The sequence below is a fragment of the Cyprinus carpio genome, chromosome A15 (assembly GCF_018340385.1).
Source record: "Cyprinus carpio isolate SPL01 chromosome A15, ASM1834038v1, whole genome shotgun sequence".
In the NCBI taxonomy this organism is placed as follows: Eukaryota; Metazoa; Chordata; class Actinopteri; order Cypriniformes; family Cyprinidae; genus Cyprinus; species Cyprinus carpio.
The window spans coordinates 21,251,752-21,278,932 of NC_056586.1; the positions used below are offsets into that span (position 1 = coordinate 21,251,752).

At 34.2% G+C, this 27,181-nt stretch overlaps 2 protein-coding genes across 3 annotated transcripts; one reads left to right on the forward strand and one right to left on the reverse strand.

The window, feature by feature from the left end:
* Window positions 1-2,124: 2,124 nt before the first annotated feature.
* On the reverse strand, window positions 2,125-6,974 carry LOC109093314 (myb/SANT-like DNA-binding domain-containing protein 4). The gene is made up of 3 exons (XM_019107037.2): window positions 6,838-6,974; window positions 5,184-5,821; window positions 2,125-3,339 (listed from the first exon to the last, which is right to left on the reverse strand). The coding sequence occupies exons 2-3, from the start codon at window positions 5,661-5,663 to the stop codon at window positions 2,584-2,586; spliced, it is 1,236 nt and encodes a 411-aa protein (XP_018962582.2). The 5' UTR covers window positions 5,664-5,821; window positions 6,838-6,974; the 3' UTR covers window positions 2,125-2,583.
* Window positions 6,975-7,017: 43 nt separating this feature from the next.
* LOC109104524 (L-aminoadipate-semialdehyde dehydrogenase-phosphopantetheinyl transferase-like) lies at window positions 7,018-15,364 on the forward strand. Of its 2 annotated transcripts, none has more exons than XM_042771534.1 (6): window positions 7,018-7,372; window positions 8,526-8,754; window positions 11,614-11,735; window positions 12,880-13,029; window positions 14,545-14,613; window positions 14,692-15,364. In XM_042771534.1, the coding sequence occupies exons 1-6, from the start codon at window positions 7,229-7,231 to the stop codon at window positions 14,854-14,856; spliced, it is 879 nt and encodes a 292-aa protein (XP_042627468.1). In that variant the 5' UTR covers window positions 7,018-7,228; the 3' UTR covers window positions 14,857-15,364. The 2 variants fall into 2 exon arrangements, with proteins under 2 accessions (XP_042627468.1, XP_042627467.1); XM_042771533.1 differs by having other exon boundaries at window positions 12,871-13,029; window positions 14,692-15,360.
* Window positions 15,365-27,181: the final 11,817 nt, after the last annotated feature.

Here is a 27,181-nt window from a genome sequence, read left to right on the forward strand (position 1 = left end):
TGAATGGGTGCCATCAGAATGAGAGTCCAAACAGCTGATAAAAACATCACAATAATTCACAAATAATCCACAGGACTCCAGTCCATTAGTTAAAGGGATAGTTCACCCAAAAATGCACGCAAACTCGCAAACAGCAAGGGTCTTACACCACGGTCAAGGCACAGAATCGTAGTAAGAACATTGTTAAAATGGTCCATGTGACATCAGAAGCTATGATAATACTTTTTGTCACATGGAATGTTTTGACAATGTTTTTGGTTCCTTTCTGGACTTTGAAAGTTTCATGACCCTTGCTGTCTATGGAGGGTCAGAGAGCTCTTGGATTTCATCCAAAATAAGGCTAGGTCCACACTGTCAGTTTCTGGGATTGACAACCACATTTACTTACAGGTGTGAGACTCGAAACATCCCGTTCACACAGCAACTTACAGTAGCGTCTTGAATAGTGTCTGTATGGACGTGCAACGGGAGTCAAGCCCGTATTCCTTACCAGTTACCGCAGCGACAGCGACCAAAGTAATATCAAAGATAGCAAAGTCCATAAAACTGAAAGTCTTATCACTTTCTGACACGACAAGGGTCTCACGGGTTTGGAACAGCATGAGGGTGAGTAATTAATGACAGAATTTTCAATTTTGGGTGAACTAACCCTTTAACATCTTGAGAAGCCAAAAGCTGAAACAAATCCATCATTAAGGTGTTTTTAACATCAAACCATTAAATACGAGTCCATAATAACAGTTCCTCCAGTGAAAAAGTGGTCTTGTCTGAATCGGGAGAGAAATCTGCACAGATCAAGCACCGTTTACAAGCCAAAACAGCTCTAAAAGACATATATGGGTGGATTTTGATGTGAGAGACAACACTGGATTTAACTGGATGGAGCATTATGGATCACAAGCCAATATTTTGTTGACGGCACCCATTCACTGCAGAGGATCCATTTCTGAGCAAGTGAAAGAATGCCACATTTCTCCAAATCTGATGAAGAAACAAACAAACTCATCTATATCTTGGATGGCCTAAAGATAAATCAATTTTCAGCGAATTTTCATTTTTGGGTGAACTATTCCTTTAATGATCCTAAAATATGCTAACACTCTTTATGCAGAAAAATTATTATTTTCTCTTGATTTTGGGGTGAAATAGAAAACATATCTCATATGAAATATGAAATTTAGCTTTGTTCACATTCATGTTTGTGAATGTGAATAAGCAAAACTCAATCTAAGCACCTATAGTTTTACAAACACATTTATCTGTGTTCGGTCAGCTTATTCAATTATTGACGTCAAGACCAGAGAAAACCTGATTACTTCAAAATAAAACCAGGCCTCACTTATAATTATAAAACATATTTTTTTTTGTACATACGAACATATAAATCACGATTCCACATAAATGAGGCCTCAGATTTGATCCCCATCCATGCTGTTGTGTGAACACAGCTTATAAGAGCCCTTACACAATCCAGCTCTTAAACACAGTGTGGTAACAAAGTACATAACGTCTTGTAAAAAGTTAATCAGGAGCATCTGTACATTCAGATACGTCTGCCTAAATTTCTACAAGATATCAATACTCTACCAAAGCGGCGTTAAAACATCTTGTGAGTTGTTTTGCATTAACAGAAGGCAATTGTGTGGGCTGACCTGAACTATAGATACAGTCAGAAACACGTCTTATACTGCCGGCGTGTTTATAAATCCTGTTTACCATAGATACCCACTCATTTCTGTAGTGAAAAACAAGAGAAATGAAAGCACCAAAAAAGTGTGTTGATTTTTGCACTTCAAAATAAAGCAAAAAATTCAGGACAGTTTTTTTTTTTTCAGTCAATTGAATAAAAGAAGCTGAAACACAAGCGTTGTCATTTTTGTTTTATTTATATAGTATTTATTTATACTATTATGGCTATACTATTATAGTATTTATAGTTTTAATATTTTTATTTTCATTTTAGTTTGTTATTTTTAAGTCTTGTTTTTGTTTTAAATATTTATTTAAAAATATTTAATGTTTTCTTTTAACTATTTAACTTTAGTACTTAAACATATTTTATTTCAGTAAGTTGGCAAGGCAACATTTCAAATTTTCGTTTAAGTTTTTCATCTAATATTTATAAAAAAAAAAACATTTTTTCAAATAATGTTTAAAATACTGATCTGATTTTTAATTGTTTTAGTTTTTTTTAGTTAAAAAAAAAACAACAACACTGAAGTGCTGTGAATACAAGCAATTCAGCAACAAGATGATAAAAGATGCATATTTTCGTCAGTTTTTCTGTGCAATGAGGTAATTTTCTGACATTCATTTATCATATTTCATATTTATATTTAAAAATGCAAAGTTTACTGCTGCATATGTTCAAAAGTGAGTCCACATGCATCTTTTTCCCATCTTGTCTATAAACTTCTCACATTCATTGCTTGACTTCTTTCTTTTTCAGATGTCTGACGAAAAAATAGGATTTTTTGCTTTAATTAATGTGCAAAAGACACACATATTTGAATTTTTCCCCATAGAAATGAATAGATAACTACGGTAACAATTTTTTTCCTACCCAGCTGTATCTATGGTGTTTCACGAGTGCAGCGCCATCTGTTGTCCATCTTTGTGAAGCTGCAGCCTCTCTTTCTCCACCTGCAGGCGCTCTTTCTCAATCTGCAGTCTCCCCGACTCAAACTTAAAGAACTGCAGTCTCTCTTTCTCCAGCAGGAGGCGCTCTTTCTCTAACTTCAGCTTCTCCGCCTCCAAATCCACTGCCATCGGCCAAACCAGCTTCCTGTCCTTCTCGCCATCCAATGAGGACGACGAGGGGGCAGAGGATGAGGTGGTGGGTGTGGCTACATACATGGAGGGGGCGGGGCTCTGCTGGAGGGGCGTGTTCTGTTGCAGCTGCAGTCGCAATCGTTCTCGCTCCACCTGCAGACGCTCCTTCTCCAGCTGCAGCCGCTCTCTCTCCACATCGCCCTGCCTCAACCTCTCCTTCTCCACCAGGAGGCGCTCTTTCTCCACCTGCAGCCGTTCGGACTCCACCTGTAAGCGGTGTTTCTCCAGGTCCAGTCTCTGCCTCTCCAGCGCCACCAGCACACCTGTGTTCTCCCCTCCTGTCAGGCCCAATCCAGCTACGCCCATCCCGGACAAGCCCCCGACTCCCAGCCCCAGGTCTCGAGTCATCGCCGGGCCCGACGGGGGCTTTGTGGAGCTCAGCACGCCGAATTCATCAATGTGAGCGAAGACCTCTGGAACTCGACCCTCGCGGTCCATATCAGGGAGGATGGAGGGAAAGCAGTCTTCATCGTCCTCCTCACCACCTTCCCCAACCTCCGCCTCCAACTAGAGAGATGGAAATATACAATTAGACAACCAAAAAGTCAGCAGCAATTATGAGACCAAGCACACATATGGCATAGCTTGAGTAGACTTGTTTCGCCAACTCGTCACATGATATGATTCCTGTCTTCCTCTGAGCCAGATTGTAACTACAGTACAGGTCAAAAGTTTGAAAACATTACTATTTTTAATGTTTTTGAAAGAAGTCTCTTCTGCTCATCAAGCCTGCATTTATTTGATCAAAAATACAGAAAAAACAGTAATATTGTGAAATATTATTACAACTTAAAATAATAGTTTTCTATGTGAATATACTTTAAAAAAATAATTTATTCCTGTGATGCGAAGCTGAATTTTCAGCATCATTACTCCAGCCTTCAGTGTCACATGTAACATCCAGTCTATCACATGATCATTTAGAAATCATTCTAATATTCTGATTTATTTATGAGTGTTGGAAACAGTTCTGCGGTCTAATATATTTGATGAATAAAAGGTTAAAAAGAACTGCATTTATTCAAAAAAAAAAAAAAAATTCTAATAATATCTATTCTAATAATATATTTTCTTTACTATCACTTTATATCAATTTAACACATCCTTGCTGAATAAAAATATTGATTTTATTTTAAAAAAAAGAAATAAAAAAAAAAATTACTGACCCCAAATTACTGACCAGTAGTGTATATTGTTATTACAAAATATTTATATTTTAAAAACATAGCTTCTTTTTTTTTTTTTTTTTTTTTTTTTACTTTTTATTCATCAAAGTATCCTAAAAAAAGTATCACATGTTCTGAAAAAATATTAAGCAGCAGAACTGTTTCCAACTTTGATAATGAATCATCATATTAGAAAGATTTCTAAAGGATCATGTGATAATGATCCTAAAAATTCAGCTTTGCATCACAGAAATAAATGATAATTTAAAGTATAATAAATTTAAAAACAATTATTTTAAATTGTAATAATATATCACAATATTAAATTTTTTTTTTTCTGTATTTTTGATCAAATAAATGCAGGCTTGATGAGCAGAAGAAACTTCTTTCAAAAACATTAAAAATAGTAATGTTTCCAAACTTTTGACCTGTACTGTATATGTTCTAATTCTCAGCCAATTTTCACATGTAAGACATTACTTTATGCCAAATCCAGATTTTAAGGTTTAGACTTATGGCCAGTGACAGAAGAAAATGCAAACATGAGCCAGATGTGAGAGTTTTCCTACTACATGCAAACAGCTAGAGAAAATTACAGATTTTGTGAACAAAAAAAAAAAGCTTATTTATTTATGTAAGATTTTTTGTCATTAAATCTGAATATGAGTATTTGAAACTTTTTAAATTTGACAACTTTATTTTTTATAAGTGCATTAACGCTGATGCATACTGTAAAATAACTGTTTTCTATTTGAATATTTTAAAAATGTAATTTATTCCTGTGATCAAAGCTGAATTTTCTGCATCATTACTGCAGTCTTCAGTGTCACATGATCTTCAGAAATCATTCTAATATACTGATTTGCTGCTCAAGAAACACTTCTGATTATTATCAATGTTGAAAACAGTTGTGCTGCTTCATATTTTGGTGGAAACCATGATACAATCAAGTTTTCAGGATTCACAGATGAATAGAACGTTCAAAAGAACAGCATTTATTTAACATCATTTATAAATGTCTTTACTGTCACTTTTGATTAGTTTGTGCATCCTTGCCGAAATAAAAAGAATTTCTTTCAGATAATACAGTTTGCAACATCAGAACGCTTAATGACTTTTGCCCACCGTGTGTGAGGATTACTTGAGCCAAAGTAGGAGACAATCTGATGAATATCTAGTACATACTCTGTAGCTGCTGGCCTCATCGTCCTCCGTTTTGACTCCAGACGTGTGTGTGCTGGGCTCCCCGAGGTCCGTCAGGTCCTGCCAGTCACACGACGAGTCTTTGGAAAACCCACTGAGGTCCAGCGACTGGTCGCCGCCACCCAGAGACGCGTCGTTATCAGGAGACGAAGGCTCAAACTCCTGCTTCAGCCCCGACGCCAACTCAGCCTGAAGCTGCTTTCGTTTCATTAATGCGCGCCAGTCCAGGTAGCGCCGCTTGACCTCGGCCGCCGTGCGCAGCTCACCCTCGCCGAGCGCGTTCACGCTGTCCGCCACCTCCTCCCACGCGCGCCGCTTCAGCTCGTTGATGGCCATGTTCTGCTGGCGGGAGAACAAAATCTCACGTCGCTTGTGGATCTCGCGGATCAGAGTCTGAGTTTCCTTCACGCTGTAGTTGCTCTTCCTCTTCCTCTTCAGGTGCTTCATCTGCAGGAAGTCCATGCTGGCTGCTGAGAAACGACTGGATGCTAAACAAACTCTGTCACTCCAAACACATCTTCAAGTTCGTGCTGACACACGTTCAGTGCTGTAGCACAGTTTTAAGGGTGTGAAGGTCATTCAGAGGTCAAACTGGGAGCAGGATCAGACCGTCTGGTCTCCTGAAACAAAACAAAAACACAGTTTTAGTTCCACACGATACATTTATGTTACATTTAAAAATCTGACATATCTGTACATTATTTTCCATGCACAAAAACAACGATGAATAAAACCAGAAAGTTAAAATATATTGCATATATTTATAAAACATACATCAGCATTCAAAAGACGTTTCTTAAAGACTCTTCTGCTCACCAAAGCTGCACTTAAAAAAGTATAAAAAAGTTAAATATTATTGCAATTTAAAATAAGTATGTCCTATTGTGATATATTTTTAAATGCAGTTCATTCCTGTGATAAAATATGAATTTTCAGCATCATTATTCCATCTTTCAATGTCACATGATTCTTCAGAAATCATCTTAATATGATAGAACTAAAAGGTAAAAAATGTAACTATAATAATAATAATAATAATTTTTATCAATTTAATATGTCCTTAATGAATAAAATATGCATTTTCATCTAAAAAAAAAATTAAAATAAATGTATAATATACAAAATATTATCTATTGAGCGCAAACTTTTTATCATGTACGTTTTTTTTCCAAAAAAAAAAAAAATAAAATAAAAAATACAGTTACTATGGTAAAACTATGGTATCAGCCCCCACTGTCCTAAAAAAAATATACAAATATCTTAAATATAAAGAGTCTGAAAGCTTCATATCATAATACCATACCATAATACAACCACAGTTCATTTCACAAGGGAATAACTGTAGTAAATATTTTGTAGAAACTATGGTTGCAGCAAATATTTTGTCAAGTATATCCATATACAGCATGATTATCAATATTCATCGCATAGTGCGAATATTATCAGTCATATCAAACATAAACACATCAGTGCGGCTGTTGTGTTTTTGCAGTTCACTTATTAACATGGCTTCTGTAGGCACCTACACAATGGTGTTTTGCACACATATGGCTCATTATATAACATAAAACAAACACCATGACACAAACCATAAAAAAACGTCATTGCTATTTGATTTATTTATTCAAACACTCACCGGTGGAGAAAAGCATCAACCACTCCATCCACACGCGTAGCGCTCCGCCTCCACAGCCGAACACTTCCGACAACGCGGATTCCCTGCGCGATTGGTCAAGGAGCGTCGCCGCCCTCTCCATCAGCCAATCAGATCACGCGCTCACTGATCAGCCCCGCCCACAGCATAATCTTCCGGATTCCGGTGTGTGTGTGTGTGGTTTGGAACACATGTGACTGCGTGCCAGCGAAACCAAAACAAATGCTACAAATTGCATAAGACCTATGTAGCAATAATATTGACTACATATTATTAATTGTTATTGTAATAAACGGTCATTGTATAATATATTAGGAGCTGTTAATTATGCGTATGTCTTCTAGTAGCACTGTAAGTTAGGTCGGTGTCAGGAATGGACGGGGTCCGGTGGGCGTTCCGCTGCGGTTCGTGGGTACCGACCCGTTCCGAGTGGACCCTCGCGGCCCGGTGCGTTCAGCTGGAGGAGAAAGAACGAATCGGGCAGTTCGTGTTCGCCAAAGACGCTAAATCTGCCATGGTGAGTACGACAGACAGATGGAGGGATGCATTGACTTCACAATTAATATACTTTTTAAAAAAATTGCACGTCTGACATTTAATATTACGTTTTTTTTCTGTTAATATTTCACTTTATTTACATTGCACAACACCTTGATACAAGTACAGGCTCACCAAAGAGCACTAAAATTGATATTAAATGATATGCATTCATTCATTCATTCAATTAATATACTTTCATATATTTTGTTTATGCATTTATTTACCTGCTTATTTGTTTTTATTAATATTGTGTATTAATTAATTGATTCATTTATCTACACATTTTTATTTATTTATGCATCATTAATTTATTAAATCATTAGTTTAATTTATTTATTTATGCATTGATTCACTTATTCATTTACACATTAATTATTTATTTATGCATACATTCATTTACTAATTAACATACTGGTAAAAAAATAAAAATAAAAATAAATGTATAGCCTGAATGCACTGTAAGTCGCTTTGAAAAGCGTCTGCCAAATGCATAAATGTAATTGATTTGTTTATTTATTTATTCATCCATTCATTTATTAATTAATGAAATTATTTGATTCATGAAGTCAATCATTATTTATTTTTATATTTAATTAATTCATTCTTTATTTAATGATTCATTCAATAAATATAATAACATATATTTTGTTTATGGATTTATTTATCTGCTTATTTGTTTTTATTAATATTGTGTATTAATTAATTGATTCATTTATTTACACATTTTTATTTATTTAATCATCATTAATTTATTAATTCATTAATGTATTTATTTATGCATTAATTCACTTATTCATTTACGCATTAATTATTTATTTATGCATACATACATTTACTAATTAACATTCTGGTAAAAAAAAAAAAATGTATAGCCTGAGTAAGTGTCTGCTAAATGCATAAATTTATTTATTCATCCATTAATTTATTAATTAATGGAATTGTTTGATTTATGAAGTCAATCATTATTTATTTTTAAATTTAATTAATGCATTCATTCATTGTTTGTTTATTTATTTAATCAAAGTATTATGCTGTCTGTTTTTCTTTTGGTTTTTGCTGTTGTGTGTGTGTGTGTGTGTGTGTGTGTGTGTGTGTGTGTGTGTGTGTGTGTGTGTGTGTGTGTGCATCATGCTGGTCGTCTGCTGATCAGAAAGCTGGTTTGTGAGAAGATGGGTTTTGCATGGGACGGGTTTCGTCTGGAAAGAACAGCACGGGGTAAACCCTTCCTGCCACGGACCTCATCCACTCCCAGCGTCCCACACTGGAACTTTAACATGTCCCATCAGGGAGATTATGCCGTGCTGGCAGCAGAACCGGGACGCCAGGTGGGCGTAGATGTAATGAAGACCAGCAGACCAGGTAACTTTCACTGCCCTTGAGCACTTACTGAGTCACCTGAGCATCTTGAACCAACAGAATACAAGAGTCACTGCAGTTTCATCAGTGGCCAGCAGGTGTCGCTCTATACCTGTGCTTTAGGTAGAGCAGAGTACAGTATGTAGCTGATAAAGGTTTTTTTTTTTTCGTATTACATCATTTCTGACGCTACTGTAAAATGTAAATCTGCATCAGCTCATAGGAATCATGTTTCTGTGCAGAACATGATTATTAAATTAATGTTTTTTCTTGCTCTTTTGGAAACCATGCAGAGTTTGATGTACTGTTTGATATACTGTGACATCCACAACTCAAAACTTCCTCCACAGTAAGCCAAATTTTTTTAACTACTGCAAAAACAGCTCATCAATGCTGACATCATGGTTATGAGCGAGATGATGTATACTAAAGAAATAAGAGAAAGAGTATTACGCTGATTTTAAGTTACCAGTGTTTTTTACCCCCTTGTATAAAGTATACTGGCATACTTTAAAAGTATACTTTTTTTTTTTGGAAAAAAATAAAAATAAAAAAAATAATATATTTATATATATATATATATATATATATATATATATATATATATATATATATATATATATATATATATATATATATAGACACACATACAGTGTCCTCCATAAGTATTGAAACAGTAAAGACAAAATCGTTCTGTTTGTTGTGGAGTCAAGAAATCTGTAAATATGATTAAAAGATGAATCTGAGACAAAAATACAGAATGTTACATTTTATTATTGGATGATTCAACACAAGGATGTTTTACCAGCTAAGAAGATCAGCACTTTTAGAGTTTCATCTCGCTATCTGATGTGAGCATAAGTATTGAAACAGTTGCCTCACAGAACTGTCTAAGTGTTCAGCTGTGTCCTGTTGCATTAATTCTTCAGATATTAAAAGCAGGGAATGTGTCTCATCAGTTATATCCATTGCTTCTGCATTCTAAGTCTTGCATTCAATGATGACACACACAAACCAGGATGAAGACGAGGAAACCGACTCTGAAAGAAAAGCAAGCATTTTGGATGCTAAAAGAAGGAAGTCAATTAGAACTAAAGGAAAAACAAAGGGCATGGAGAAATCAAGAGTTTGGAAACTACCGGCGACATCAGCAACCAACGACGACCTGATCGGCTGAGAAAAACAACAGTAGTTGATGACAGATGAATCATGAAAGCTGTGAAAATGAACCCTAAAATACATTTCTGTAAAATCACCAGCAATCTCCAGAAAGCTGGGGTGATGCTCTGTCAGTCTACAGTCCGCAGGAGAATTTGTCACAGAATAACAGAAGATAAACAGCAAGATGCACACCTCTGATCAGCACCAAACATAGAAAGGCGAGATTCTTCACAAATGTGAGCCAGTAGAGTTTTAGAACTGAGTTGATGGACCGATGAGACAAAGATTAACCTTTATCTAAGTGATTGGAAAGCAAATGATCCTAAGAATACAAGCTCATCTGTAAAGCTTGTGGAGGTGATGTCATGGCATAGGCATGCATGGCTGTCTCTAGAACAGCACCTCTTCATTTTAATGATGACTTAATGTATGATGGCAGTAGCAGAATGAATTTGGAAGGGCACAAAATCATCTTGGCCACCAATATTCAAGAAAATGCCACCAAACCTCATTAGAAAGCACTTCATATTGGATCAGGACAATGACCCAAAACACCCTGCCAGTTCAGTCAAGGACTTTATCAGAGCAAATAAATGCCCAAATCAATCTCCAGATTTAAATCCGATTGAACATTAATTTCACCAGCTGAAGAGGAGACTAAAGACAGAAACTCCTCAAAACAAGCAACAGTTGGAATTGGCTGCATTAAATGCTGGGGAAAAGCATTTAAAAGCATAAGACCAAGAGTCTGGTGATGTCTATGGGTTGCAGACTCACTGCTCTGATCGCATGCAAGTGATCTGCAACTAAATACTAGCTTTTAATCTTTAGATCTGCCTTAAATTCAACTGTTCCAATACTTATGTTCACATCAAATAGTGGGATGAACTATAAAAGCGCTGTTCTTTTTATTTGGTAAAACATGTATGTGTTGAAAGACCTAATAATAAAATGGGACATTCTGTAATTTTGTCACATATTCATCTTTTGATCATATTTGCAAATTTCTTGACTCCACAGCAGAGAAAGCAATTTTGTCTTTACTGTTCCAATACTTATGGAGGGCACTGTGTATATATATATATATATATACATACACACACACACACACACACACACACACACACACACATATACACATACATAGTTCAAGAATATTAGATAGAAAATAGATTACTTTCATAGTAATTTTAGCATTTGTAATAGTACTCATATTATTATTAAAAAATGTAATTAATTATTCATAACAATACTTAATTTAATATGTAAATTATAAATTATTTTAAAAATAATAAAAACAGATATTTTTTTTTTAAAATGTTCATAAAGTTATTATTTTAGTATTAGTATTTTTATAAATTGTTTTATTATTTTTACTTTTTTATACTCTTCAGTTATGACATCACAACTGAGCTCATTAACATATAATGCTTACATTTCAATATCAACACCTGTTCAATATGAAGTGACTGTGCCAGTACACAGAGGTCAGCCAATTCTATTTTAAAGGAACAGTAGCAAAAAAAAAGAGTGTGTTTAAATGTTTAGAGAAATGGTGGAAAAATGATTGTAAAAAATTTAAGCACAACATTTCTTGTGACGAAACCGTCACTGATGTGAAATTAGAGGGTAAAAAAATATAAATAAAGATAAAAATATGAGCTTTTAGGTGTTTTATATGTGTGTTTGTATGCATTTCAGGCAGTAGCTCCATTCAGGAGTTTTTCCGCATCATGAATCGTCAGTTCACGGATCTTGAGTGGACGAACATACGGAAGGCCGGAACAGACTGGGATCAGCTGGACATGTTTTATAGGCACTGGGTAACTATAGCAACCGCTGCTTCCTGTAGCATCATCATCATCATCATCATCACCTCCAGGCAATGTGCACACACACACACACACACACACACACACACATCTTATAAGCCTATCACAGCAGGAGAGAAATGGTGCTGGATGAAACTGTTCCAATTCTGATCCCTGTTTCCATGGCGATGTGATCTCATCACTTCAGCATGACTCAGTTATGCTAGTCTGTGGTCATTTGAGGACTCTCATAAACACACACACACACACACAAACACACACACACACACGTACAGGTATCAGTAAAATGTGCTGTAGATGAGAATGTGGTCAGTCACTATTACAAGCGTGCACAAACACACACACACACACACACACACACACACACACACACACTTACCTAGCTGTCCAGACCTTGTGCTAGAGGAACACTTTATGCATTTTTAGTTTAAAAAAACAGCATAATTTGCCTTATTTATGAATCATTTTACCTTTGAGGTTGTCTGCGTAATATCTTAAAATAATTAAATGATTTTGAACATTTTGGGTTTTGAGTTTTACAACAAAGGAGATTGTTTTTACTTTAATTTTTAAAAAGAAATAAATGTTTCGCAATAATAACTAGAATATGTATACTAAAATCCTGATTTTACCAAAATAACCAGTGTTTTTGTGTGTTGTGATGTTTAATGTGCAAGAAATTCTTTTTTTAATAGATTTTTGTTCACAAAAATATTAAAAAATTTTAAAATTAATTTTATTCATATTTTTTGATTTTTTTTATAACATTAATATATATTTAAAAATAACAATAAAAATATTAATAGTACTATTTAAGAAGTTGCTACATTAATTAATAGGATTTTTTTAGAAATTAATTTTTACTTTAAGAATAAAAATATATATATATATAAGTGAATGCGGTTTCCTCGTGCACAACTCGCCACCAGTCTCTTAAATGAGATCATCAGATTTATCCCATATATAGCCAAGTAAACACTATATTGTGCACTGGTTTTCCTTGCATACTGGTTGTGCATACTATTTTTATATGCAGTATACATACTCTAAATTATTTAAGCATTTCATTCTAAACATATCCAGAGGCCTGATTACCTCTGATTGGTCCGTTTCTCTGACCGCCGAGGCGTTGAAGGAGAGTTTCATCAAAGCGATTGGCACGGGGCTGGGCTTCGACCTGCAGAGGGTGGAGTTTCACATCTCGCCCAATCAGATGCGAGAGGGCCAAGTGTACCGGCAGACACGAATGTACCTGGATAATGAAGAAGAGGACTGGACATTTGAGGTGTGTTCACAATATACAAGGATTACTGGTCATTAAGCACAGGGGTTCATCCTCTCGGTCCAGGAGAGGCAACATATGACCTGGTTGGGAGTGAAAGCCGGATGAGACTGAAGATGTGTGTGTGTGTGTGTGTGTGTGTGTGTGTGTGTGGAGCCCTGCAGTGCTGTTTGGGCTCTCTGTGTCTGTCAGAGCGTGTGAACGTGACACAGATCACAGGCGCTTCTCGCTTCCTAGACAGAGCTCACATTCTTTATTCCTCTGGACTTTTCATCTCACAGCTGTGAGAAAAAAAAAAAAAAAAGTTAAAAGTATTCACCCACAGAAACAAAAACACAGAATTCTGGAAAAAAAAAATGGTACTGCAAGAAAGAAAGTTTATATCTGAAATTTTTTTTTAAAAACATTTGCAATTACCATTTTTATTCCTTGGCAGAAACAGGCATCCATTGGTTATATGTATAGACATTAAAACAAGTTTATATTTAAGTGTAACAACATTATTATGATGCAATTTTATAAATATATATATGTACTTCCAAAAAAAATTAAAAAAAAAAAAAAAATTACTAATAAAGTCATTTTAATTAATACTAATTTAATACTAATTAATTGATACTATTAATTGTAATAGTTTCAGTATAGATACGGAAGCCTGTATCTGACATAAAATAAAAATGTATTAATTTATACATATACACACACACACATATATATACACACACACACACACACACACACACATATTTATATACACACACACATATATATACACACACACACACACACACATCATCATATATATATATATATTGATACATCACATAGGCCTCATACACGATAGGCCTGTACAATTGTTTATGTTCTGTAAATGTTCAATTAATTGTTGTGTAATTTATTATTAATAATGATATAATTTAAAGAAAAATATTTCCAAGTTTGACATGAAGCATATGGGCGATGTAAATGTTCAATAAATTACATTAAGTAATGGTAATTTTTAGAATTTCTTATCAATAATAATGTTTTTAAATAAAAATGTTTTCTATTTTTAAGAATGTATATATATTATTGCTGTCAAATGATTAATCGCGAACAATCGCATCCAAAATAAGTTTTGTTCACATAATATATGTATGTGTGCTATGTATATTTAATATGAATATATAAATATATCTAATTTTTTGAAAATATTTACATGTATATACATTTATATATTTAAATCTTATATTTTATATTATGTAGAAATATTTAATATATGAACTAAACATTTTTCTACATGCATGTGTTTGTATTTATATACACATAATAAATATACACAGTATACACACATTATATATATATATATATATTGTATATATGTGTATGTATGTATGTACCGTATGTATGTATGTATATATATATATATATATATATATATATATAGGCCTATATATATATATATATATCCCTGATATATGACAGGCCTACATTGTTTTTATACAGTGTACTCATAATTGACTTTTTCCTGTTTTTCAGGAGAGCTTATTGGACAAAGATCATCACGTCGCCGTGGCGCTGGGAAAACCAGATATCAGCACGTCTGAAGTGAGTTTACCGATTTTACACCATTTTAGAAGTCAAGACATATTAGAGTTCATGACATCATACTTCTTTGTTTCACAGGCGGACAGTGGGACTGTTTGTGAAGCTCCGCCCCTTTCATTCACACTGTTGAGTTTCAGTGATCTGGTGTCGAAAGCCACGCCCCTTCTAGAGGAAGACCCCGCCTACTGGGAGAGATTTCAGAGCAAAAAGGAAGCGCCTTCAAGACAAACTGAACAGCAGTGAATAAACAAAATATATATATAAAATTTGTTCTTTTGAGGTCATTCCTGTTCTGAAGTATTTTTTTTAACTGCATCTTTAAAAAAAAAAAAAAGTGACTATTTGAAGACACTTCAGCTTTATTACTTATTTCCACAATGACAATGAACAGGACATTCATAAAAGTCAATTTGAAGTTTGTTTTCGTATTTTAACCATCTTTTTAGACATCTTTTGATATCAACTGATTCGTTTAGGTAGACACAAACTAACGATTGATGATGTTTGTGCTGCTGTTTTCCCTCCAAAATGATGTCACTTCCTGGAGATGATGTCATTAAGGAGCTGCCTTTAGTTAGTTAATGGGATATAAACTGTGAGTGTTACTTTATCCATTATACAGTATGACATATCTGATGGGAACATGAAAATGTACTGCATAGGAATGACCCGTTTATGTAAGAGATGAGTGTATTTTCCCAACCTACACCTCCTGAAGTCAGTCTCTCTCTCGGTCCCTCCATCTGCCACCTTCTATTTTTTATCAGCAGGCCATTAGGACTGTGTGTTTGGAAGGTCCTGCTTTTAACAAACCGCTGCTGTTGGGACGCAGGTATGCATTTCCGCTCCTGCTGTTTTCGCTCGTGAGTTACTGAGCCTGTCCAAACTCGTACAGTAGAGGTTAAAAGAGCAAAGTCAATTACAGCAAAGCAGAGCGGTGAAGGCTGAACTCATCGAAAACGCAGATGGGATCCGATTTAGATTAAACTCTGTACCCAAATGCAATTACATTTTCTCTAAAGTAGGAAAACAGAGACTAAGCAGAGTGATGAGTGATGTGCATTTCAAATTGAAATTTTAATATAAATGAGTTTTCATAATGCAATTTAATAATACATTATCAGACAGAAAAAAAAGTTTAATATGATATGAAATGATAAATGAAGCATACTGGCGGTGTTTAATGTTCAATAATAGTTCAATTGATTATTTAGTATTTTATTAATTATTTTGAAAGAATAATTGAATTTTTTTAAATGTAGAAATACAAGTTTTTTCTCTCTTTTTATTATTATTATTTTGCTTGACATGAAGCATATTGGCAATGTTTCATGTTTAACAAATTACTACATTAATTGATATTAAAAATAAATAAAATTCTAAAAATCACTAATTCTATTTTAAGAAAAGTTGATTTTCCTTTTTTTAGAAAAATAGAAATGCCAGTATTTTTTAAATTGACGTAAAGAATACTGTCAATTTTAAATGTTAAATAAATTGTCATTATTTAAAAGTACTTTATAGGATGTTTTTATTATTATTTTATTTATTATTTTATTATTATTTTTATTTTTTTACATTTTTCAGAAGTACTGTAGAAATACCTGTGTTTTTTGGCCTAATGGGCAGCATATAGGTTTTGTTTAATTCTGAATAAATTATTACATCAATAAATAATAATAATAATAATAATTATTAATATTATTATTAAATTACTATTTTTTTTTTAGAAATGAAAAAAAAAAATGCATAACTTATTACCCCTCAGGTGGCTGCCAGGGTGTTGCTATGCAGTTGCCATGGAGTTCTGATTGGCATTTCTAAGTTGTTGTTAGGGTGTTCTGGATAGTTTTAAGTGTTGCTAAATAGTAAAATAGTTTGACTGAAAGCTAGAACTCAATGACGTGCTTGTATATTGACCAATTAATGTCAAACGTGGCTCTTCCAATCAGATTTTGATGCCGGAACTATCCATTTAATATTACAGTACAGTCCAGTACTATGCTGATACATGCATATGCGTGTTTGTGCACGTAGGGCTTCATATTCTCCTGAAATCACGAGTATCAGCCAAATGCTTCCTAAATCACACGCTCATAAAAACAGGAGAGTGAGCGAGAGCTGCATTGAAGAGAACAGCTCTCCTCCTCTGAGAGGATTTCTGTTAAAGATTTATCATCGAGTCCTGAGTAAATCAGGACTGAGTGAGAGAGATGCACTAGTGTGTGTGTGTCTGTTTTCTGTCTGTTTGATGGAAAGTATTTCAAAGGTCAAAAGGTTAAAACAACAGCATCACTGTCCCACGAGAACGAATCTCTAAAAGGAGGTTTGTTCTCTTCAGAAGGTCGCAAGACAAAGAGCAACAACAGTCTGCGTGATTTACAAGCGCACACAACGGTGAACATGTTCTGAACGAATGCCAGGTTTCTGTTTGGTGTCCGTCGCTGTGGACTCAGGTGCTCTGCCATCACACACACACACAAGCTGCACAAACCAAACTCCCCTACCACACCACTCCATCCCACACTCCACCTACCTAATCTACTAATAATCATTATCACACTGATATTCTCCCACACACCTGACGTGATGAAGACCCTGCGGGAGCCAAAATGGAGCTCAGGCTCACAGTGGCCACAGATGCCTTGCAGAAAACACACGAACGTGAAACTGCAGAACGTTTACAACGCAGATGGTTCAGAAGAGAAGAGGGAATCCAATCTCATAAGATAGAATGATAGAAAGATAGACAGACAGATAGATAGGACAAAAGAAAAAAAAATAAAAAAAAAATAAAAAAACAAAAAACTACAAACAAATCATAATCAATTCACACTTTACACGCATTTGAGCGAGCTGATTTTCTTACACATCCTCCTCTATGACATATACTCTCCCCGTTACCATAGCAACCATTTCAGCACAGCCAGCTTTGCCATGGCAACAAAACACGAGTGGTACAAGCAGTCATCCGAGTTAATCTAATCAACATCACTGTCTGAGAGAGAGAGAGAGAGAGAGAGACAGAGAGACAGAGAGAGAGAGAGAGAGAGAGAGATGTCCAGCCGCTAGCACAGAAACATCACATCAAATATGATACCCCCGAAACATACCACAACAAATCTGATCACATGAGATGAATCAGGTATATGACCTAAAAAATGTGACCCCCGTCCCAGATCACAGCTATGCAGCGGATAAGTCTGTAGTGTTTTTGGGGCGAACAGCACAGATCACATGAGATGAATCAGGTATATGACCTAAAAATTCACTTTTTGCATCACAAGCTTTTATTCTATTCGTATATTTGGAAATGTGGTGGCAGCTTTTCATTTCTACAATTGAAAAACAGTGTAATTTAAATGCTCCTCAATGGTCACATGGTGGGGGTTATAAAAGACTTCCCAGAGTTCAGTGTGAGAGCACTACGGAAGAGGATTAGGGCCAAGCAATAATAAAAAAATAAAACCATCTCGAGATTAAAGTCATTATATTGCGACATTAAACTCATTAAATTTCGAGAAAAAAAGTCGAAATACAACCTTGAGAATAAACTCATTACATTACACGCCATTAATGGCAATGCCGTACGGTTTTAATTTATCATAGCTGTCCAAGTGCCAGAGTGCATTTGGGTGAAGCCAGTGATAACCTTGCATGTTGAACAAAAGCGAGTTTTTCTTCTAAAAAGACCTAGCCGCTTGCAAATTCTCTTTAAAGTTTGTGTGCTAATTATTATTGTGTCATACTTAGCTAAAGTTGATAGTATTTCTTTGTTACTGAAAGAAAGTCTAAAATATAGCTTGACTAAGTGATCCAACTCTGCCATGTCCTCTATAGGCTATGCAATGAACACTGATCGAATGCGTTATTCTCTACATTTCATTTCGACTTATTTTCCTCGAAACACAACGACTTTATTCTCGAAATTTAATGAGTTTATTCTCAAGATTGTATTTCGACTTTTTTTCTCGAAATTTAACGAGTTTTTTTTTTTTCCTCGAAACACAACGACTTTATTCTCGATATTTAATGAGTTTATTCTCAAGATTGAATTTCGATTTTTTTTCTCGAAATTTATCGAGTTTAATCTCGAAACACAACGACTTTATTCTCGATATTTCATGAGTTTATTCTCAATATTGTATTTCGACTTTTTTTCTCGAAATTTAACGAGTTTAATCTCGCAATATAATGACTTTAATCTCGAGATGGTTTTATTTTTTTTATTATTGCTTGGCCCTAATCCTCTTCCGTAGAGCACAGATGCAAATCTCTGATGTGCTGCAATGTGACCAACAGAAGAGTGGACAGAAGATTTCAGTGACATCACAGAAACAAAAGACTGGTAATGACATCACTGCATGAAAAGACTCTGACTCATTACGTGTGTATGTGCGTAAACACACTAAAATTAACATCCAGACTCAGTCTGTCTCTCAGTGCTAGTGATTGTGTGTGCGCTTACCTGTTTGTGAACAGGATCCCTGTTGCCATAGTAACACTCAGGCCTTTTTAAAATGTCACATTCAAACCATTGTCGCTTCCCTGCATAGTAAATTCCACATTGTCACTATGTGCAGAGTCACCGTGGAGATGAAGAACATCACCATGGTAACAAAAGAACATTGTAGGTTAAAGATGATTGTCCTGCATTAACACACTGGAAGAGCAAAGGAACAATGTACGTTTCAGGGCAAAATTGACAGAAGGAATAATAATAAAAAAAAAAATTGCATTTAATTTATATTTTAAATCAGCATAAAGAATGTAAAAAAGAAAAAAAAAAAAAGGAAAAAACATTTGCATGCAGAGAAATGCTAAACATTATATTAATATAATGTTCAGAGTTTGGGGTTAGAAAGATTTTTTAAATTACTTTTATTCATTGAGGATGCATTAAATTGATCAAAAGTGACAGTAAAACATTTATGTTACAAAAGACTTCTATTTCAAATAAATGCTGTTCTTTTGAACTTTCTATTCATCATAGAATCCTGAAAAATAAAATGTGTCTCAGCAGCACAACTGTTTTCAACATTGATAATAATCAGAAATGTTTCTTGAGCAGCAAATCAGCATATTAGAATGATTTCTGAAGATCATGTGACACTGAAGACTGGAGTAATGATGCTGAAAATACAGCTGTGCATCACAGAAATAAATTACATTTCAACAGATATTCACATAGAAAACAGTTATTTAAAATTGTAAAGATATTTCACAATATTACTGTATTTTTAGCAAATAAATGCAGCCTTGGTGAGCAGAAGAGAATTCTTAGAAAAACATAAAAAAAAAAAAAAAGAAATCTTACTGACCCTAAATTTTAGACATTAGTGTTAAGTCAATTTACTCAAATTTAAGCTTAATTTCTTACAGTGTACATTTGTATGGCCAAGAATGTGAAAAACTGTAATTAAACACAGCTGAAGTCGATGAGTTTTGAGCTGAATTTATCACAGTTTCATTACCTGCTTCACACAATTCTTCTAAGATGTGTGTTTGTGTGTGTCTGTGTCCTAATATTACCTCAGCATCAAAAGACACATCAATAGAGCTGCTGCAGTGTGTTCCCTCAGGTAATAATGTGTGTTTCTCAAAGGATCGTGCACAGCAGCAGAAGAACAGCACAATGTTAATAAAAGCACTCCCAAAGAGCAAAGAAGATAATTGTTTAATCAAGCAGGCCTCAATGATTAAATAATCCTGACATGAGCAGGTCTAATGTCCATCACACTGGAGACAAACACTAAAACACACTCATACACTGAAGTGTAATGAGTGTATGTTTGGGTGTGTTTTAATCAATGCCAGGGTTTTACTGTAATGTACAGGTTTTTTTTTTTTTTTTTTTTTTCTTTTTTTTTGCAAATGACCTACAATATTCTTTCAAAAGGAAATAGTTCTCAAAAATGAAAAATCAGGTTTGTAGAAATGTAGCATTGCATCAGTGTCTCAGCAATGGATGCTCTGCAGTGAATGGGTGCCGTCAGAATGAGAGTCCAAACAGCTGATAAAAACATCACAATCCACAAGTAATCCACACCACTCCAGTCCATCAGATAATGTCTTGAGAAGACAAAAGCTGAAACAAATCCAACAGCAAGACGTTTTTAACTTTAAACCTTTGCTTCTGGTCAAAATACAAGTCCATAATAACGTTTCCTCCAGTGAAAAAGTCCATCTCCTGGGGCCCGTTCAACCAACTCTGAACTCTGAGTAGACTTACCCTGAGATGGGAAACTCTGAGTTTTAGGTTTAAGAACAGCTGATTTGAGTTAGTTCATTATCATTAAATGTTGACTCGGAGTTAAGCGCGTGCACCAAGATGAAAAGTCATGATCAATGGAGCGCCGAAATTACTATTCACCATGGCAACAGCACAAGACAAAAAGAGGTATGCATTCTTACAAGTCATCGTGTAAGTTTAATTCTTAATCACCGTTATAATATCAGAGGTGAAAACTGGCAGAACGGTAAGTTACTTAACTAATATTCATTTTCATGGTATCCCACAGGCAGAAAAAAAAAAAAAAAAAAAAAAAGTGGCTGCAGCTAAAAAAAAAAAAAAAGTATAAAAACAATTCAATCAGGTAAAAGTTCATGCATAAAAGTTTCATGGGTTTAGGCTACATGTCTTTACAAATATTTGACATACTAAATAAATTTTATTCAATGTATTGGGTCACAGGTCACAGAGTATTCTGTAAGTTACCTCTCTTTCAGAAAGGGGCTTGGCTTACCCTGCTTTCTCGGGTTTGTCATGCCACCCATTCTGAAACTGAAAACTCAGGGTTTCCCTTATTTCAGGGTCAACATAATCAGTGTTTTCATTTACAGTAACCTCCTTTCTGAAAACAGGCCTCTGTTGTCTTATCAAAATCCACCCACATATTTGTTTCGGACTGTTTTGGCTTGTACTGCGTTTGATCATATTTCTCTCCTGATTCAGACCAGACGACTTTAAGCAATATTATGGATAGAGGACTTGTATTTTGTCTAGAAGCGACAATTTAACCATGCAGGTTTCACTTCTCCAGATGTTAACTGATGGACTGGAGTGGTGTGGATTACTTGTGGATTATTGTGATGTTTTTATCAGCTGTTTGGACTCTCATTCTGACGGCACCCATTCACTGCAGAACATCCATTGATGAGACACTGATGCAAATTTCTCCAAATCTGATGAAGAAACAAACTCACCTACATCTTGGATGGCCTGAGGGTGAGTTAATTTTCAGCAAATGTTCATAAATGGGTTGAACTATTCCTTTAATACTGTTCATTCACACTGACAGAGAAAGGTCAGCGGTTTTGTTTTTCAGTACAGCAAGGCCGTGAAGTGCTTTGTTTACAGGTCACTATCGCATTATCACCTTTTCATCACAAATACACATTTTCAGTCTTTCAGAAGATGTGGACACTCCAGCGCCTCCCTCGCCTTTTAGCACCATTTTATTTCCTCTTCGGCTCAAGATGCGTGTTGATAATAGAAAAAGAGATTGAGAGAGAGAGAGATGTTGGAAATGCATGTGCTCTAAGAGCCGGTGTCTTGAGGATGCATCCGAGAGGTTGTTATGTGCGCACCCGGGGGGAGATGTCGCATTTCTGACAGGAAGCTGTTAATCCAGTTATTCCTTTTATTTTCTCTGCCATAATCCTGAGGGAGAAAATGCGCATTCGACACATGTGTGAGCCTCTCTGATCTTTCTCAGGGATGAAAATAGTTCAGTCAGAATTGGGAGCAACAAGCATGTGAAGGTTTTGTTAGTGTATTCTAGCACACTGACCTTAGAGTTATTTCTTCAGCTGGAGGAAAAAAAATGATACCTTCAGACAAACTTTCCCGTGAGAGTTTCAAGAGAGGATCATCATGGGAAAATGTGACTGGGATTTTATCTAAAGAGTTTCAAATAATATTTGTATAGTCAAGTGTTAGTACACTGTAAATTAGAAAAATGCTAAGAGGGAAAAAAAAATGGTTAAAAGAAAAAGAAACACAGCAGCTGTGGTTGCCAGATCTTTACCGTAACAATAGGATGGCTACATTTTATATTTAATTAACTAATAAATATACCAAATTACTAAAATCTGATTTTTACCTTTATAATATACTGACATAAACCTTAAAAACACAGGCATATAGATAGATAGATAGATAGATAGATAGATAGATAGATAGATAGATAGATAGATAGATAGATAGATAGATAGATAGATAGATAGATAGATAGAGATCATATACAGTATATTATTTTATATAGATATTAAAATAAAGTATTTAAAACTAAAATTATCAAATAAAAAGCAATAAGAAATTTAAAATATTTATATTATATAAATAAAAATAAAAATAAAAATCATAATATTAACAAAATCAAAATTTCACAATACACCACATTCAAATTACATAAAAAACAAAAACAAACAAAAGTAGCTAGTACAACGAATCCAATGCAGACTGGAAAAGTCCAGATTTTTTTATTTTTTATTATTATTTTATAAATTGCATTGTGTAAAAAAAGTGCATGTAAATTAAAAACAACTGGACACTTAACTCACATGCACTGTACACTTTTTTTGCACAGTGATGGTTAGTGGTTTGAACTTATTTATATTCCTAAGTATTAAACTAACTTTGGTGCATAACTTGTACCACCTAGTGATGGGCCAGAACACCCTAGCAACGTACTTGAAACCACTCAGAACACCTTAGCAACACAGCAGCTGCCTAGCAACACTCTTGTAACCACTGGCAACAGTATAGCATTGTGCATCTGACTCTTGCATTGGTAAACCTCTTCAGAAAATGTAAAGCTTTGAGCAGATTTCAGTGGTTAGTGACTGTGAAGTAATATAAATGTGAGTAATAAACAAACAGACACACAGACTCATCGTCCAATCAGCAGCTCAAACACACACGGCTCATCATCTGCCATGCTCTAATTATGCACTTAATTCGATTGGCTGAATGTGATGATGTCAGAATGAATGAGTAATGAGCTGATTACTGTAGTAATGCTATTATGGGATGTTTCAGGAAGAGGTATACAGCTGTAATCAATTTATTATATCACAGAACATGCCAGACTGTTCTAGAACATTCTAAACACCAGTGCATCTATGAAACTAAATGTGAACTACAGTAAAACCATCTCATAAATGATAGACGTCACACACGTTTACGTTTGAGGTTTTATATATTATATTGTTTACAAATAAAGTTAACTAAATGTATAACTTTTACACCTAAAATAATTTTTTTTTATATACACATAATCTGGCAAATGTAATATTTCAACTCTATAAAATAATAATTTTAAAAAGTGGTTAGATGATAAAAATTTACATTTATGGAAATTAGAATTTATTGTTTAAAACTAGAATATTTGATTTACAAAAATTATATATTAGCATAAGTAAAATATCTACAGTGATAAATAATCAATTTTATTTATATATTATATTATTGCAGATAAACTTAATATTAAGTAACAAAATATAAATATGTGAAATAAATTTTAAAAATAACTTCTGTCAGTTTTTTGTATTATATAAATAAATCATTATATAAATGATTGTGTATTGTATATGTATTTGTATTATAAACATTTTAGTTTTTAAAATACATTAAGTTTCTAAAAGCAGCATTTTAATATTATTAAGTACTTGAAATAATTTCAAGTAATTCTAAATATTATAGAAAACATTTTTTATATTTTAAATTCATAAAGGATTATATTTTGGTATTTTAAATATTTTAAATGAATTTTAATAATTATACATATTATAAAATTTATAATTTTCTGTAATTTGTATATTATATGAATAAAGGGAAAATATCAGGTTATTTTGTCCTACAAACATACACAAGAGTCTTTGCATTTACATATTTAGCAGACACTTTTATCCAAAGCAACTTACAGTGCATTTATTCTAACACTAGGTGAACTATCCCGGCTTTAACAATCAAAGACCACAACATTCAACTCTGCCAACACAAAAATCCACCAACCAAAAACATTAACACAAGAGTCTTCAAAGTCCAAGCCCTCAGAGACAGATTAAGTAGACAAATTGTTACCAAAAAGCATGCTTGACAAACTCAAGTCTGCTAGAAAGCCAAGTCTCAGCAAGCATCCATCAACACCATAACCTTCCTCTCGCTGGCTCTCTGATTACAAAGTATGTTACTGACACAGGAAACAGTGACCCTGATACAAACTACAGCACCATTAGTGACACCAAACAGAACAGCGGGAATGATTGTCTTCAAACAGGTTTCCCCAAACACTCCTACCGTGTTTCCAGTCTTATGCGAGCCACTTTTCACCATCCAACCAATTCCCGATTAATAAAATCAAGTCCAGTGAAACATTTAACATCATTGAATGTTAAATTTCAACATGCTGTTTTCAACCTAAGTGTGTTGCATTTGCACACACAAACACATGCTTTTGATCTCCTGTTCAATTTCAATCAGTGCTAACCGTTAAGGTGGGCGTGGCCACTTAATCTTTACTGTGATTGGGTGTTCCTGGCCAGCATTGAACAGTATTTTATAGTAACAGGGCACGCCCTCTTCTGACCTCTTGGCCTCTATCAACATAATCTCACTTTGTATGAGAATTCAGATCATCACTATCTTGTTCATGAATATTTTGCATGTGCAAACTAACCACACACACTGACATAAATCTCTCTGTCCTTCTGTAACTCACACCCAGCTCATCTGGTTAATGTGACTGTCCAAACACGCATGCATGCAAATGAAGCCACTAATCAACACGAACGAGACACACGTTTGTTCCTGTCATTAGTAGATCACTGGATATAAACTAAAATACTCAAATAAATTCACTTTGAAATCTAGGTGTGTGTGTGTTCATGTTAATGCTAAACCACAGATCTTCATAACTGTATTTAACTTTAAAAGATGCATAATTGTGTTCTAATGTACAATTGGTCTGTACTAGTGTAAATAAATCAAAAAATAGTTTTGTAGTATTTTATCTAATATTTTATACTACTTAACATAATTTTTTATACTCAGAAACCCTACATTTAGGGATGTTTAATATGAAAATACACGGTTGATTTGTTAATTTATCAAATACTTGACCTATTAGTTTAATAATTACATGTAATTCATAGTCATGATAATGGGATTGTACCAGTCACATATCACTTTTGCTCACCGAGGCTGTATTTATTTAATCAAAAATACAGTAAAAATTTTAATATTGTGAAATATTATTACAATTTAAAATAACTGTTTTCTATGTGAATATTTTGTAAAATGTAATTTATTTCTGTGATCAAAACTGAATTTTCAGCATCATTACTCCAGTCTTCAGTGTCACGTGATCTTCAGAAATCAGTTGTGCTGCCGAAAAAAAACCATGAATTATAAATTTATTCAAAAGAACACCATTAATAATAAAAAAAACATAATATATTTAAAACAAAAATCTTCTATAACTTTTTTATTTTTAATTCTAAATGTCTTTACTGTCACTTTTGATTAATTTAATGTATCCATGCTGAATTAAAGCATTAATTTATTTCAAAAAATATATTTTTTATGGTAATTTACTGTATATTCTTTACAGAGCATGATATCTGTATTCTCTCATTTAATGAAAAAGGCAGTTCTTATTGTTTGGTTGCATTGAATAGTCATGCAGGTCTTTATTTTTTTTTTTTAGAAAAACAACCATTTAAAGAGAGCACTAACACCATAAAACTTCAATGAATCAATTTTATTGGCATCCTGATAAAAATGACTGACACATCTGGATGCGATCTTGAATTCATCAAATGTGACTGAAATGAATGATGACATTATCACGTACCTTCCTGTGACCTCAAACGGTATTCACACACACACACACACACACACACACACACACACACACACACAAACACACACACACAACCCGTTTCACACATCTGCCATCTGCAGCATGTGATTTCTGCTGCATAAAAAGTGAGTCCTGATTTACACGTTTTTCACTCAATATCACTCATGAATTGTTAAATGGTGATTGAGAATGGATTATTGAGAACTATTATAAAGTTCTGCATGAAAATTTGCATGACAATCACATTTACATACAGATAATTAATCTATATACGGTTCCCAAAGTGCATCTATAACCTAGATTCAGTATCAATTTACTAAACAAAAACTATGTGTGCACCTTTCATGGCATGTAACTTGCATTAAGCCCGACAGACATACTTTTTCAAACAGTGTTTTGCATTACTTAAAGCATGTATTGCAAATATAGTGTTATTTAAAGTAATAGTTAACCCAATAATGAAATTATACTTAAAATGGACTCATCCTCAGGTCATCCAAGATTAGGATGAGTTTGTTTCTTCATCAGATTTGAAGAAATGTAGCATTGCATCAGTGTCTCAGTTATTAATGCTCTGCAGTGAATGTTAACTGATGGACTGGAGTGGTGTGGATTACTTATGGATTATTGTGATGTTTTTATCAGCTGTTTGGACTCTCATTCTGACGGCACCCATTCACTGCAGAGCATCCATTGCTGAG